The following is a 14,958-nucleotide window of genomic DNA, read 5'->3' as shown; positions in this document are numbered from 1 at the left end:
CATCTTCCTCCCACTAAAACCCCAAAACTGACTCTCAAGTGCTGACGTGGTAACCATGCCCAAAGGAAGAAAATATGATCAGTATACGAGTTACTTCATGTATTTGAACATGAAGGTTAGAGAGGTATTTATAGAAAACTTGGCCCATAGAAACAATGGTAGAATCAAAGTTTGTTCAACTAAAGACAAATCCTTCCCTGGTTTTTATGTGAAATTGCAGAAATTGTTGATGTATAGACAAATCGATGGTCAGTTATATCTGAAATCACAGAGATAGCATGATAAATTTAGAAAAATTGAAAGCTAATCGAAACGGTTTTGCAACATGTATTTCTTTCCATGACATTTCACGTGACCGAATATTTCATCCTAATTTAAGTATAAAAACGATAAATATAAAATTATGGTGAAATTAAAGTTGAGGAATACAACCAATGAGAATATTAAAATTTGTTGAACTAAAGAAGAATCATTCCGTAATTTTATGTAAATGTATCAAGAAAATGCATATATTAATTAAAAAAATTAAAAGATAATCGAACTGTATATGACACAGGTCTTATGATTTTATGGAATTTTATCCCAGATTCAAACTTATAAATATATTTTGAAAACAAAAAACAATAGTAAGAAACTTGGAGGGTAAAGTTAGATCATAAATCAAACGCATAACATGGTTAAAGTGTAGTGAAGAAACCGATGAGAAGTTAAAATTGGGCATCAAAATTGATGGTCGAATTAAAAGTTTGTTCAACTACAAACAAATGGTTCAATCGTTTTTATGTGGAGTTGTAGAAACCACATATGTATAGATAATTCATTCATCAGTTACACATGAAATTACGGAGAGTGAACGTTATAGAAATTGAAAGCTAATCGAAACGGCTTATGAAACGCGTATTTCTTTTCATGTGACCGAATATTCTATATAATTTAATAATTTAATAAATGGATAAATAGATAAGAATAATTAAATTAAAGTTGAGCGATAAAACCAATAAGGAGATTGAAATTTGTTAACGAAAGAAATATCCTTTCCTAATTTTATGAAAATATACCAAGAAAATGCATGTATTAATTACAAATTTGAAAGATAATTGAACGGTATATGACACAAGTGTTATGGTTTTATGGAATTTATGCCACTAAAACTTATAAATACATTTTTTTTAAAGGAAAAACAATAGTAAGAAACTTGGACGACAAAGTTATATCATAAAACGTGTATAACGTAGTTAAAGTTTGACGAAGATGAGAGGTTAAAGTAGAGCGACAAATTTGATGGTCGAAACAAAGTTTGTTCAACTACGGACAAATCGTTCACCAGTCTTCATTTGAAATTGCAGAAATCACAGATGTATAGACAAATTCGTTTATCAGTTACACTTGAAATTATGGATTCGAGTTGAACAAACTTGTTAAAGATCCAAAAGTAGATTAGCAAATCGTAACGGCCATCAAAGAGTGATAAAATAGATTAGCAACTTGTTAAAGATCCAAAAGTACATTAGCAAAAGAAAAACCGGACTTGTTTATATACCATTTTAGTCATAAAACTCATGTAGAAAAACGGCTTTTCACTTGTCTCACGTTATATCTTCAATGAAGGAGGTCTTTTAAATTGAAAACGGAAAAAGAAGAAGTTATAATTCAACCAAAGTAAGTAAATATACACGAAATAAAATAATTCCTAATTGGATTAAAACTTTCCCTAAGTTTATAAATCCAGGCCAAGCTCAATTGAATTGAATACCAATCATCCACGTCATACTATAATAAGCCCACAACGCGTCATCAAGCCCAAATCATTCTCGAGCCCAATATATAATATGCACATCTATTTAGTTTTAGTTTTTTTTTTTGTGAAAAAATAGAACAGAGTTTAGACAATCCCGAATTTGATTTGCGTCGATCCAAAACCCTAGGGTTTTCAATCGTCTCTTCTTCAGTGTCCAAAAACCCCAAGCCTTGGGCGCGGAGGACTGCAGAGCCCATCACAATGTCGATGTCGAAGAGCTCCAAGATGCTGCAATTCATAAACTACCGAATGCGAGTGACGATCCAAGACGGTCGGCAGCTCGTCGGCAAGTTCATGGCCTTCGATCGCCACATGAACCTCGTCCTCGGCGACTGCGAGGAGTTTCGCAAGCTCCCGCCATTGAAGGGCAAGAAGAGCAACGAGGAACGCGACGACCGTCGAACCCTAGGCCTCGTCCTCCTCCGCGGTGAAGAGGTGATCTCCATGACCGTCGAGGGCCCACCTCCTCAGGAAGAGTCACGTGCCAAGGCCGCCAGCGCCGCCGCTTTGGCTGGCCCCGGTTTGGGCCGGGCCGCCGGTCGAGGTATCCCCACTGCTCCATTGGCCCAGGCACAGCCCGGTCTCTCCGGCCCGGTTCGAGGCGTGGGTGGGCCCGCCCCCGGCATGATGCAGCCGCAGATTTCACGCCCTCCTGTTCCGAACCTCTCTGCGCCGCCCATGTCGTACCCGGCTGCTCCGGTGATTCGTCCGCCTGGGCAGATGCCTGGATATCCCGGTCAGGGCCCACCGCAGATGGCGCGGGGTCCACCGCCTGGTGTGCCGCCTCCACAGTTTCCGAGGCCTGGTGGCCCACCTCAGCAATTCCAGGGCCCACCTCAGATGCAGTTTGGGCAGAGGCCGATGGGTCCTCCGCCGCCTGGGCAGATGATGAGGGGCCCACCTCCTCCGCCTCGACCCGGCATGCCTGGTCCACCACCGCATCGTCCTGGGATGCCGCCTCCACCTGGTGGTCAAGTTCCTGTGTTTGGACCCCCTCGTCCTGGAATGCCACCTCCACCCAACCCTCAGAACCAGCAACAAAATCAGCAGCAGCAGTGATTGGTATGTTTTTCTTTACCTTATTTGTTTGAGCAAATTCTGAATGCTTTGCCTTGTCATATGTTTGCGGCAATGGTGCTTATAATTCAATGGTGTTTTGCCATTTCTCTAATTGAAATGGAATCTGTATATCCTTGGTTTTGTTGCAGATCTCTTCCTCTACAGCCCCAATCTTTAAAACTTAAAATTTGAAACCAAAAGCTCATTGTAGATATGCAGGAAGGTATCCTGTGCATCCGGACTTCCTTCATTACCATGTTTCTAACATTTTTGAGTGAAACTGGTAGATTTTATTGTTTTTCAATGTTCTGAGAGTTGACACTGTGATGGCGCTTTTGGCAAGAACTATATCATAAAGGGGTTGACAAGTTAACAATATCTGAACTTCAATTTGTTTGGTTTACTGAAAAAATTATCCTATCTGAGTTCAATGTTAGACCAGCAGTTCTATATTTAGTTTAAGGCTGCTTGATAAGTGATGTTTATGAGGTTTTTGATTGAAATATTTGGACTAACTGTTTCAGTAGGACTAATCATATTTGGGGTATGCCTTTTATTCTTATCTCGGTAGTGTGTCACAAGCCTTCCCATAGGCAACCTTATGAATTCTTTCTATGATGAAACTATACAATTCCAAAATGATGTCATTATCGAATTGCAGTTGTATCAGTCATTCAAACACAACAGTTTTGGGATTCGCTTAGTTTGTCATTTAATCTTTGGGTTCTTGGAAAATTTTTGTTAAGCTTTATGGTTACGTCGGAGTTGGAAGTTGGGGCTTTTTGCTTGTTTAGCTCTACAGTTTTTCCCGACATTTTATTTCTCAATCCAATTGGAAAAATTGATTGACATATGCTTGTATTACCATCGATCGTGTTGTAAGATTATCTCGCCGTTTCTAGTCTCTACTTTAAAGAATTTAAGTTGTTATCACTTCTATTCACCAAAATTACAGCTTTTCTTGTTGCATTTTGATTGGTCATTCCCTTCTTCCTTGGAAGCTAACCTAATATTTTGCTTTCTTTTTTTGAGCAGGCATGTTACAGGGTGTGCGCTTAATGTTTTCTGAGGGCTGGTGGCTTGCATCGAGTATCAGTTTTCTGAACGGGTTTGAGCCTGCGCGAGATTTCCTCTTGTACCTTGGGAGTTCTGTAGCTGTTACTGTTATGATGTGCTAAAGCATTGACCTGGATATTTGTACAATCTGACTATTACAATTCTATCAATTCGGTTGTCAATTACAAATTTACTGTTGAAATTTGAAACGCAGACTCTCTCTCTCTCTCTCTCTCTCTCTCTCTCTCTCCGTAAAACTTGGCTCATAAACTACGATGTATGCTTGTGCGAAGGTGAAATTTCGGCAAATGCATATCAACAGTACTAGTCATACAAAGATGCATACAGCTTCACATGAAAGTAAATAAAAAGATTTTCATTTATAATTAGAAAAGTGTTTATCATGTATAATTCAAGCATGACAATAATAAGTACTGAGCCATACACTTGGTATTCACCATTACCTATAACCTACTTTCACAAACCAAGTTTGGGCCTGAAACAAAATCTCCTGCTGTTGATTATAACCAAAAAGAAAAAGTAAAACACACAAAAATTGATTGAATAAACTTGTGTGGCAGCCATTGCAAAAGATCACTGGAGATGAGTTTACTCGTAATGGCAGCAGTATAGAAAGAAAATTCCCCGAGCATGTATTCTATTTACTTGATTGAAAGCTGCAAGACATGTGAGTTGCCTTTACATTAGTCTCAGTTCATATTCGCCCGCCATTGTTATGTATCTCACCCATGGAAGAGCATGGTATCCACTTTTCTCAATGATTTTTAGGTATCGGACCTACAAAATCCAAATACCAGATAGCCACATTAGTTTGAAGTTGAACCAATCACAGCATGAGCCCAATTGAGAAAATAATGATGCTCGTAGCGTACCTGAATCCCAGAGACAGTAAAATACGGGATTTCAAACTTCACACGAATAGGAGCTTTTCTTTCAGGAACTGCTTCTTCAGAAGTTATACTAGGAAGCCTAAACTCAGCCCTCAACATGTACTCCTGTGCAATTTAATACAAGGTCAAAAATATCTTTGAGAGGTCTTTGCAATCGATAATATACTTAATGGCAAGAGAAAGCTTATGGAGCTTTAGACCTAGTCCTACCTTATTACCAGGAAAAGATTTAATTTTCCAGACTAAAGCATCACTCTCTGGAGCATATGCAGCAGATCCCATTGATGTCCGGACATTAGGATTTGTAGCATCGGCAGGCACAGGCAAATGAATTTCGACATTTGTGGCCGTGCTGTACCAAGTAACCGGAGCTTACAGTAAGAAATTCTGATAACGGAACTCACGAGTGAAAAGTTGTAAACTGTTGCACTAAGCAACTGTTGCAAGCTATAGAAGTCATTAAACTGACTTTTTACACTACAGAACATGTATCACTGCTATTACCTGCGCTCCTTATACTGGCTCCTTGCTTTTACCGTGATTTCAATACGACTTCTAGAATGCTTTTCAACTTGTGCTTCCACCCAGATAAGAGGCTTTACCTGAAACCATTGAGAAGACAAATTTAAATGCAAATCAAGGTTGGAGCTCACTTATGCTCCCGTTGGTTACCAAGGAATAAACAAAACAAAAATATATAAACAAGGGTGACATAAGTAACTATTTATGGTGCATAAAACAAAATGAACCTGAGTACTGAGTCTGTATGTCATCAGATCAAATGCTCCATCAGGGGGTATGAAGGATATAGTTCGGTCATTCTCGAATCGAGCCAAACGTACACACCTACAGGGTGGGGAAAAATTAAAGTAAATCAAAAGGGTTATTAGGATATGAAGCAGCATAGATTTGAATTAGCTAAATGAGGCAACATACTGATGGAACTTGATATCATCCAGATCGATGGCTTTCCCTTTTGTTGTTCGACCTTGTGCCTCCAGCAGCACTCGATCATTCAGTCCAAGCTTACACTCGGGCATACCACTACAACACATGAAGCAAGTTTACCAGGCCAGTGTCTAACATGAAGTTACTTATATCAATAAAAGAGTAAACTTCAAACCATCCAAGGGTAAAATCCAATTATATTTACAAATTTTAGGATACTCTTAATTTGTATTCATTTTCCAAGCTCAAGTTAACATCACTAATAATCAAACTCAAAGATGAACATGCTAATAACCATGTTAATAATCATGCCGGAGTTGAATTTTCAAAATCCTAATCATTAACCATAGGGTTGGCCAAACAAATTTTAATTTGGCAGGTAGTTTGCCTTCATAGCAAATGCAGTTGCCACTTTCTAGATTTTTTTGCCATAAACTAAACTGAAGAAGAAGAGAAGTTATGCACCTCAAATAAGTTCTCATCTTTAGGGCCCCCACAACATCTGACCGTATTATTTGTCCATTGCTGTTGACAAGTATATTGACACTTTCCACCACATCCAAAAAGACCTGATATAAAATGAACAGAGTCAATGATGGTTCACACGTAGTTTATTTCATCCCCGATTAAACATGAAGAGAGGATCAACCTACTTCATTCTTCTTGTATCGTATCCCTTCGCTGCGCCAAGACACTGCATTTGTGACAGCCATGGGAGGACGCTGTGTCACCTCCATCCTGTAGGCATCAGTCTTGATGAACTCACTAAGAATCTTTGCTTCAGTGAATTGCGGAAAACCAAAGTCCATAATTTCATCAAGTAACTCGTACTGCCGAAATCACAAAGCATCGTCAGTACAATCCCATCAAAACTTGGTTTCTAGTTCTATCTACAAAAGACCTTACAAGTCAATTACCACTACGACAAAGTTGTCTCTTAATGATTCCTCTTCTAGCTCTTCAAAATAGTGCTTAAATACCTGAACACATAAACAAAACGTATTGAAATGTATGAAAACCTCACATGGGTAACAATGGACGATGAATGGCAATAATGCCGTTTAAGGCAAATACAAGTGAAAAAAATGGCCAGAGTTGAAGAGTTCGTACATCAATTACACGATGCAGAAAGAGCAGCAAGCTAGCAGCATTGCAGTTCTGCCTCGAGGCAATCATCAAGTAGACATTGTTGTGCTGTATGAACATGTAGCTGACTCCATTGTCGTAAACCACTGGATCTTGGGAGTAAGGATCGACCTGAAGAAGAAGATCAAATTCCCACAAATGCAAAGCTTAAATTCTACCCAGAAATTTCCAAACTTGATCGTTCTAATTGAGAAATGGATGCAAGCTTCATTGTGATCAAAGCTGAATATATATATATATTATCACATACTTTACGGTCTTCCTGTTGAGGCAGGCAAGCAAAAATGAGAAAGAAAGATTACCTCTTTTTCAATGAACTTGGTGAAGAAGCGCTCGGCCTGAGCAGCAGAGACATCGCCACGGTAGTCGCGCCAAATCAACACTCGCCCTTTGATGTCTAACAAAAAGAGCGCCGAGGCGGCGCCGGCCATTGGGATTGAAGATCGATAGTTTTGGATCCGACCCAGCAGTCACCTCCCCACAAAGATCAAACCTTTTTCTCGCTCTGTTTTTGAATTTTATGTCATAATTTTATATCTTAAAACCATATGAAATGGGCAAAAATGTTCAGAATTTTAGCTGTTTTTTATGTTGATGAAATTCAATGAATTGGAGGTGAAATTGCTTTTGTCCTGGTGGAGGCAAGTGTCGTCAAATAATGGGTTGCTAAACTTGCCCAGTACTCATATTTTAGATTTCAGTCTGGTTAAACGACCACGTTTAGAGCCCAATAAAACTTGGGTTGGTTTCTCTTACCCAGTTTATCATTTTATGGGCTCCTTAAGTGGGCTTAGATAGAACTTGTGAAATTCTGCGTATTTTTTTGTTTTTTGTTTTTATTTTTATAAGAAGAGGTAACAGCATTATAAAAATAAAATAAAAACCATGACAACTACATAATTTATACAAAAACTCTGTGATGTGAAAAAAAAACCTAGGGTTTCTTTTATAAATGGCTGTGTTATAATGGGCCCATATGTCTTTAAAAAAAAATAAAAAATTATAACTGTAGTGGTTTGGAGTAATTACTTCCCTAGACAAGGTTCTGAATTCGAGTCCTAACATCTATATTGTGTGTGTGAGTTTAGTATATCGTCGCTCCTCTCAATAGAGGTTAGCATTTGAGTGGGTGGCAATAACACACCACTCTCTAACAAAAATTCTTTGTGCTTGTTGGCACATATACATTTCTTGTTTTTGGACCAAAAAAATATGATAATTGCACACATCAGTACAAAGATATTGGGGATGTTGAACATGAGGGATTTTCACACATCTTGTTCGTTCTTCAATTTCTTTTTTCTATTTTTATCTTCCACTCATAATTAACCCACTGAAGACTTGGCTCTTCCCTCCAAGTGATGCTTCCCATTCTATTGAGCACACCAATATTTGGGAGAGCGTTTGGACAATGTCTCTCATCTCTGGTCTATCTACTGGATCTTCACTCGAACACCGCCTTGCTATTTCTGCCATCTGCCAAGTGCTTCAAATAATGATTAACCACATATCATAATAATAATAATATACATAATGCTATGCCAAAACTAAAATTTGAGTTGAACCAACCTTGTATACTTCTTCGATAGGGCAGCTTCCTTTCATGTTACCATCTACTTTAGCTTCCAATGCAGCTTCTGGATCTTTTTCTTGGAACACTGCATATAGCTGCATAACAATTCAGAGAGAAAATGTTGCTAACTTTAGTCACTTGCATGTTGCCACATAGGTTTGTTATTTAATTGAGAATTGGACTTACAACTGAGCTGAGTGACTTCATTCTTTTTGGTTCTCTGTTGTCACGAACAATCGCACGCTGACCCGTTATTAGCTCTGCTACCACCACTCCGAACGCATAAACATCAGTTTTCGATGTCATTTGTAGCTCACGAACAGATCTTGCAGAAGAAAACAAAAAGTAGTGGATTATGGTAAGTTCATAAGCTTAATCAAAACTAATCCAACTTTTATGTTGTTTGACAAGTGCTCAAGAAAACTAATAATGCAATGCATAATGTTTTCCTTACTCTGGAGGAATGTAACCGGGCGTTCCAACCACACGTGTCGCAACCATATCTTCTTCGCTTGACCGTTCTACTAACCTTGCTAGGCCAAAATCTGCAACCTGTGTGTGTAAACAGCAATCACCTAAGAAATATGAATGGTTTATTTGATTGACCACAGCAAAAATGAAAAATACGCATTGCAATTGTGAAAGTGTACCTTTGCTCTGAGTCCCTGATCAAGTAGAATGTTACTGGTTTTTATATCCCGGTGCACATAGCGGGCCTTCGTGTGGTCATGAATGTATTCAATTCCTCTTGCTGTATCCAGTGCTATTTGTGCTCTTGCTGTCCATGAAAGAGGTTGGTTTCCTGCAAGTAACCAATAGTGTTTGAGAACCTAAAAGAAAAACAAACAAACCCAATTGTCTAAATGTTCAAATAAAGAGGGATTTGGATGTGGTATCCATGGCATGAGGAGGTACGTACCTTTCAGCAATGGGTCATGAAGATGGTCATTGAGGGAGCCATTCTGTAGAAACTCATAAACCAAACATAGATGGTCACTTCCACTAGCATATCCCAGCAGCTCCACCTGAGAATACGAGTTGGTCACATACTTTTTCTTTTTATAAGATTTGGTCATTGAGAGTGATCCATTCTTGTAAACTTTTTTCTTCTTACCACATTGTTGTGATGTATCTTGCATAAAACCTTGAGCTCAGCGAAGAACTCCTTTGTTCTGATAGATCTCATCTTCTTAATTGCAACTTCCTGCTTTTCAAAGAAGGCATCCATGGTTCTAGATTAAATTAAATATAAACCTTTTTGGTTATTTTATTGACATAAAAAAAAATGAAAGGATGGTTTTGTGTATGATACCAGTTCTCCTAATATTCCGAAGTAAACGCTGCCATATCCACCCTCCCCAATCTTCCTGGTTTCATCAAAGTTACTTGTAGCCATCTCGATTTGCTCCATGCTATATATAACTGGTCTTTCATTCTCAAAAGTTTCTGCATCAAGCAGAGTTGCATCACATTTCTGAGATGGTAAGGAATTCTAGAAACTGATATAAGTGAGTGCATTGAAATGGTTTAAGATCAAAGTTTAGATTTTATCTGACCTTCCATTTGCCTTTTGAAGAACTGTTGCTTCAGTGAGAAACCTTTCTTAGCACTTGAGTTTACAACAGATTTTTGATCTTCTTCTCTGTTCCTTCCTTTTCTGTATCTGATGAGAAGGAATATGATGAATGTGGCCACAAATAGAAAACCAACAGCTGACACTACGCCTATAATTGTAGGCAAACTGAGTCTCTTTCCTGGTTTGAACAAGAAAATTTGGTTAGCTTTATACTGCTTCAACTTCAGAAAATTTGCATTGATGATTTGAATTGCAAATAATACAATAAAATCACTACCTTGCCTTTTTGGTTGAAGTCCATTCAGCTCCATTGGCACAAACAAAACCCAACCAACATCTATAAAATTTGGGGTTTGAGTGAGGTTTATGTTCAGATTCTGAATTTCACTCTCATATGCAGATAGAAGTTGTTCAATTCCTATCAAAGTGTCATGGTCTTGAACTGTGTATGTCACAACCTCCTGCGAAGATCTCTCTACGCACCCACAAACAAGGAGAATAGTTGTCATATTGCCAACACCAGCAAATGGCTTCTCCTCTGCTCCAACTATCATTGCCTGCCCACTGTAAAACTCACTAACAACATTCTCAAGGGTGTCTCCTTGTTTAACTAGGTAACTGGTGTCATAGAGGTAAGTTTTGGTGCCTTTGATGTCTTTGCAAGTGCAAGGCACAGATACAAGATAGTCTTGTTGGTGTTGGGTGCCATGAACTATAGGCTTGATGCTGGATGAATTGACAGAGTAAAAAGTGGCTATTTCCTTTATTTGATGGCCTTTTGAGATGTGATATAGGTAGGAATTGCAGCTCTGGATTTGATCAGAATCAGAGCAAGCAAAAGGGTACAGACGGGTTGAGCTTATGCCAACACTGTCTGAGAGAACATGAGTGGAGTAGATAGTGGTGAAGAGAACCAAGAAGAGGAGATGGTGTTTTTGGTTTAAACAAGCCATTTCCATGGTGAAATGATGATCATTTGGCATAGGAAATAAGATGGGCAAGAATGGCTTCTGCTTTTGGCATTATATGTTTGTCGGTTTTGCTTTTGAAAAAATTGAAAAACAGAAATCATAATGTTGTTGGATTTTTGTAATTGGGCAAAGAGAGGTCAAGATTATAATAACATTATGGATCCAAGTGTGTTGTTTGAGGATTGGCAATGTCTTATTGTCTGTTCGATATGTACATGTAGCTAAATTTTATTCACAAAAACATAAGAGAGAGAGAGATGAAATCTGCAAGTAGTTGAAGAGTGAGAAAGTCTGAACACATCCGTTTTTAAAAACAGAAGGGTCATTATTCTTTGTGCTTTGTTTAATCCGTCTGAAAAGAACGAAACTGGCCTGTCCTTGATGGAGTTTTATTGGCGGATCATGTGCTGGCTCTCTTATGATTGTGGTCATCCATTGTCTCTTTCATTTTCTCTCTTTGTTTAGCCTCAAATTTCTTCATTTTGTGAGGTGTTGATGTTGAAACCTGATGATGAAGACTGAAGCTGCCTCTGTTGTGTTGTGTTCTTAACCTAAACTATGAGTTACAAGGTCTTCATCTAAAATTCCCCTTATGAATGTAATCTTAAGTACGGGGAAATCGAACGAGCGAATGCTCTTAAACAATTGAGCTACAAAATACTAAAATTTGTGTGAATTTTTGGAAATTGAAAGCAAAAAGAAAAAGAAACAAAGAAAGAACAAAAAAAATAGCACAACATTTTATTACATCATATACAAACGTAGAACTACAATTGACCAAACAGTGACATCTACTTTTTCTTTTGCCAAAACGTTTATAAAGGTGACACAGAAGAAAGCAGAAAGATAAACAAAGAGACCCCAAGAAGGGAGAGAGAGAGAGAGAGAGAGAGAGAGAGAGAGAGAGAGAGATTACTAGCTACCAAGGCCTATATATAACATGCATCTATGAACCAGTTCATCTTCTTCATGGCTCAACAGTAACAGTAACACCTTCACGCCCCCTGCCACCTTCTTTGGTCCTACCACCCTCTTGGTCCCTACCAGCATCCTGGGCCTTATCTAAATTTTGCCCCGTTTCTCTAGTCTTCTGGCCCACCTGACCTCCAGTCTCCTGCAACAAGTGGCCCACCTGGCCTCCAGTCTCTTGCATCTTTTGGCCCAAATAGCCCGCCGTCTCCTGTACCTTTAGGCCCAAATACCCCGTAGTCTCCTGCACCTTCTGGCCCATTTTCTCCGGCAGCCGACTCCGACGCAGAAAACGGGCCAGCCAAGAAAAAGACGAGAGGGCCGTGATCCCAAAAGCCCCCGAGGTTAAGATCCCGACCACGGACAGGCCTATGACCAAAGCGGCCGGGACCAAAATGGGGCTGAAGATAACAAAAAGCGGGGTGGAAACAGCGAGCCCAAGGATAGTCCCAGCGAGCGTGACCCCAGAAAGGAAGAGCAGAGTGCCGCCGATTGGAACAAGAGTGAGCATTGCTACAATATGCGTGGCAGAGGGACCATTTTGTGGAAGGAAGCCTTTTGGTTGCTGTTGGTCGTCGTACTGGAAACCTTGGTGCTGCTGTTGTTGGTCGTACTGGTGCTGAGTCTGGTAGCCTTGGTGTTCTTGTGGGCGGGGGTGTTGCTCAGCCATTGATGATGAGGTTAATAGGGTTTCTGGGTTTTGCTTGGGTTGGTTTGATCGGTGAGGTTGAGAATGTGTGTGTGTGAGAGAGAGAGAGTGAGGGGAAGGGGAGGGGGTGAGGGTTTAAAGGAGAGGGTGGAAGGGACACGTGGAGGGAGGGGACACTTGTTGGATGCATGGAGAGGGAGGGTTTGCGTGAGTGTGTTCAAGTGTTATCATCAATTTTCTGTTGGGTTGTGTGTCTTATTTTGGATTTGTGAACTAGAGATGGATGGGGGTTGTTTGTTTGGTGCAAATACAAATGGCAGTGTGCGTTTCGGAATTTGCGTGTTCGTTTTTTGTTTTTCTGCTTAATCGGTGTGAAAATATTGCAATGAATATCCAGTATGATCATAAACCAAAAAAAAGAAAACAATGGTGAAGCCTAGTAACCAAGGTACAACGTTGTCATATTATATAACAGTTTTATTAATTTATTCAGTAAACAATTTCATAAAAAGAATTGTATGAAGGCTTCATCCCGTTTGCAAACTCGATCGAACCATTGTTATGAAAGAGATTTGTGTTCATCGACTCGGCAGGAAAAAACATGTATTATTTGGATCGCTTCCTTCCTAAAGCTTAGCCAGCCCATTATAGTAATGGATTGAGCCTATGTTTGGCAATATGCAAGCCCAACTTCAGCTTAAACCCAAACATATATGGATTGAGCCTATGTTTTGATTTTCCTTTCATGCAAGCTTTCGTTTTGATGATGACAAAATGAACTATTATGTTCTCCAAACGATCATTTATTTTGTCAGTCGGATATAGTTCAGTTGGTTGAGTTTTTTTATTTTCACTTAAGTGATCAGATGTTCGAAACCTCAAGACACCCAATGAATTTTTCTGTAAATCCCTCTACCTCAATCGTTTGTACTAAAAAACAACCACTCCTTATTACTTCAAATCAATGTATACCTGAGTAAGTGTTGGTAAGGATATTGTGTGAACTACATTTGGAAAACTTGCCGCAAAGAGGTATCTTCAGATTCTTGAAAATCTACACAAAATCTTTGCTTGAAGGAACGAACTGTTGGCGATAAATTACAATAGGAAATAAATTTCAATTATAATAGGACTAGATAAATGAGTAAGTAATCAAAATCCTAACATAATAAGGAACCTAAATTCTAATTAAGTAAGGACTAGCCAACACGAACCACTAGAGTGAAAGTTGAACATTATATTTGTCGTCATGCTTAAACCCATTGAAATTTGAAGCTATAAATTCTCTCTGCATTGAATATTGTCAGAACAATGCAACTTGATAGGCTCATCTCATTTTCCTTAAGTCAAAATTTGGGCCATTTATATTCGAAAGCAACACTTTGTGCACACATATGGTTTAGAGATTGTATTCCTAATTCCCCCTCAAATAATAATATTTGAAAGGGGGTCACCACTACACAATATGTTATACTTGAGAAAAACGAAATATACTTATTCTTCTCAAAGTTTATATCGGCCAGGATTCTTGTGTAATATATATCTTGGTATAAGATATACAATTTGACTTGACAAATGATTGCCTAAAGGCAGAATGTAATTCTTTAACCCATAATCTTTTGTTTGTTTATACTCGCTGTAATGGCCACCATCATGGCTACCATCATTGGTAATCTGAAACAAGAACCACTTTTCATCATGTAATATAAATATATCAAGGCCAAGCATTGTAGGGAATAATATAAAGATGTCGATCTAATTTATATACATTTACGTTATTCAGTGGTTGTTAGCCACATACCACACCTTTTCTAGAACTCGTGCATGTGGCGTCAAGTGATGACATGTACATATTCGCTCATTCGGATATCGGATGCTATTGTAAATAAAGAAGAAAGTATGGAGGGAGAGTATAAAACATATGACGTCCGCAGAATAATAACGTCCGGACATCTACTTACTTTGATACTACTAATTATACATAGCCAATCTTAAAATTAGTGTTTCGTTAGATTCAGGTCATGATGCACTAGCGGCGCTAAATCTGCAGGATGCATTATCATTGCCAATCAATTAGTGATATATATTCCATGTTCTTTGGATCTGACGTTTTCTCTTTCTCTAATTTTTATTTTTGGGTTTCTTTTTTATAATTTGAAACCATTTGATGCAGGCCCTTTTAGATATGTTGCGTTATCTTCAAAAGCAAAATTGGATATGGTTCTGACAGAAGCATTCAATAATTGCATTAGTGGAGAATTTAGAGAAAGCGATTCAACCAAGTTTGAATGTTGCTCATAAA

General features: G+C 38.7%; 4 protein-coding genes across 4 annotated transcripts; 1 reads left to right on the top strand and 3 right to left on the bottom strand.

The window, feature by feature from the left end:
- Positions 1-1,855: 1,855 nt before the first annotated feature.
- On the top strand, positions 1,856-4,141 carry LOC117627434 (small nuclear ribonucleoprotein-associated proteins B and B'-like). Its single transcript, XM_034359541.1, has 2 exons — positions 1,856-2,860; positions 3,893-4,141. The coding sequence occupies exon 1, from the start codon at positions 2,000-2,002 to the stop codon at positions 2,855-2,857; it is 858 nt and encodes a 285-aa protein (XP_034215432.1). The 5' UTR covers positions 1,856-1,999; the 3' UTR covers positions 2,858-2,860; positions 3,893-4,141.
- Positions 4,142-4,268: 127 nt separating this feature from the next.
- On the bottom strand, positions 4,269-7,560 carry LOC117627433 (AP-1 complex subunit mu-2-like). Its single transcript, XM_034359540.1, has 11 exons — positions 7,221-7,560; positions 6,883-7,029; positions 6,690-6,752; positions 6,426-6,602; positions 6,238-6,341; positions 5,761-5,868; positions 5,574-5,670; positions 5,329-5,426; positions 5,035-5,176; positions 4,807-4,929; positions 4,269-4,711 (listed from the first exon to the last, which is right to left on the bottom strand). The coding sequence occupies exons 1-11, from the start codon at positions 7,347-7,349 to the stop codon at positions 4,613-4,615; spliced, it is 1,287 nt and encodes a 428-aa protein (XP_034215431.1). The 5' UTR covers positions 7,350-7,560; the 3' UTR covers positions 4,269-4,612.
- Positions 7,561-8,226: 666 nt separating this feature from the next.
- On the bottom strand, positions 8,227-14,353 carry LOC117629091 (lysM domain receptor-like kinase 3). The gene is made up of 11 exons (XM_034361603.1): positions 14,281-14,353; positions 10,345-10,917; positions 10,112-10,245; positions 9,804-9,965; positions 9,606-9,695; positions 9,411-9,516; positions 9,142-9,293; positions 8,946-9,043; positions 8,678-8,816; positions 8,488-8,586; positions 8,227-8,394 (listed from the first exon to the last, which is right to left on the bottom strand). The coding sequence occupies exons 1-11, from the start codon at positions 14,351-14,353 to the stop codon at positions 8,227-8,229; spliced, it is 1,794 nt and encodes a 597-aa protein (XP_034217494.1).
- Positions 11,948-12,743, bottom strand: LOC117628474 (oleosin 16.4 kDa-like). Its single transcript, XM_034360940.1, has one exon. It carries the CDS (start codon positions 12,675-12,677, stop codon positions 12,006-12,008), a length of 672 nt encoding a protein of 223 aa, XP_034216831.1. The 5' UTR covers positions 12,678-12,743; the 3' UTR covers positions 11,948-12,005.
- Positions 14,354-14,958: the final 605 nt, after the last annotated feature.

Source organism: Prunus dulcis, chromosome 5 (assembly GCF_902201215.1).
Source record: "Prunus dulcis chromosome 5, ALMONDv2, whole genome shotgun sequence".
Classification (NCBI taxonomy): Eukaryota; Viridiplantae; Streptophyta; class Magnoliopsida; order Rosales; family Rosaceae; genus Prunus; species Prunus dulcis.
This window is presented reverse-complemented; position numbering and strand designations above follow the sequence as displayed.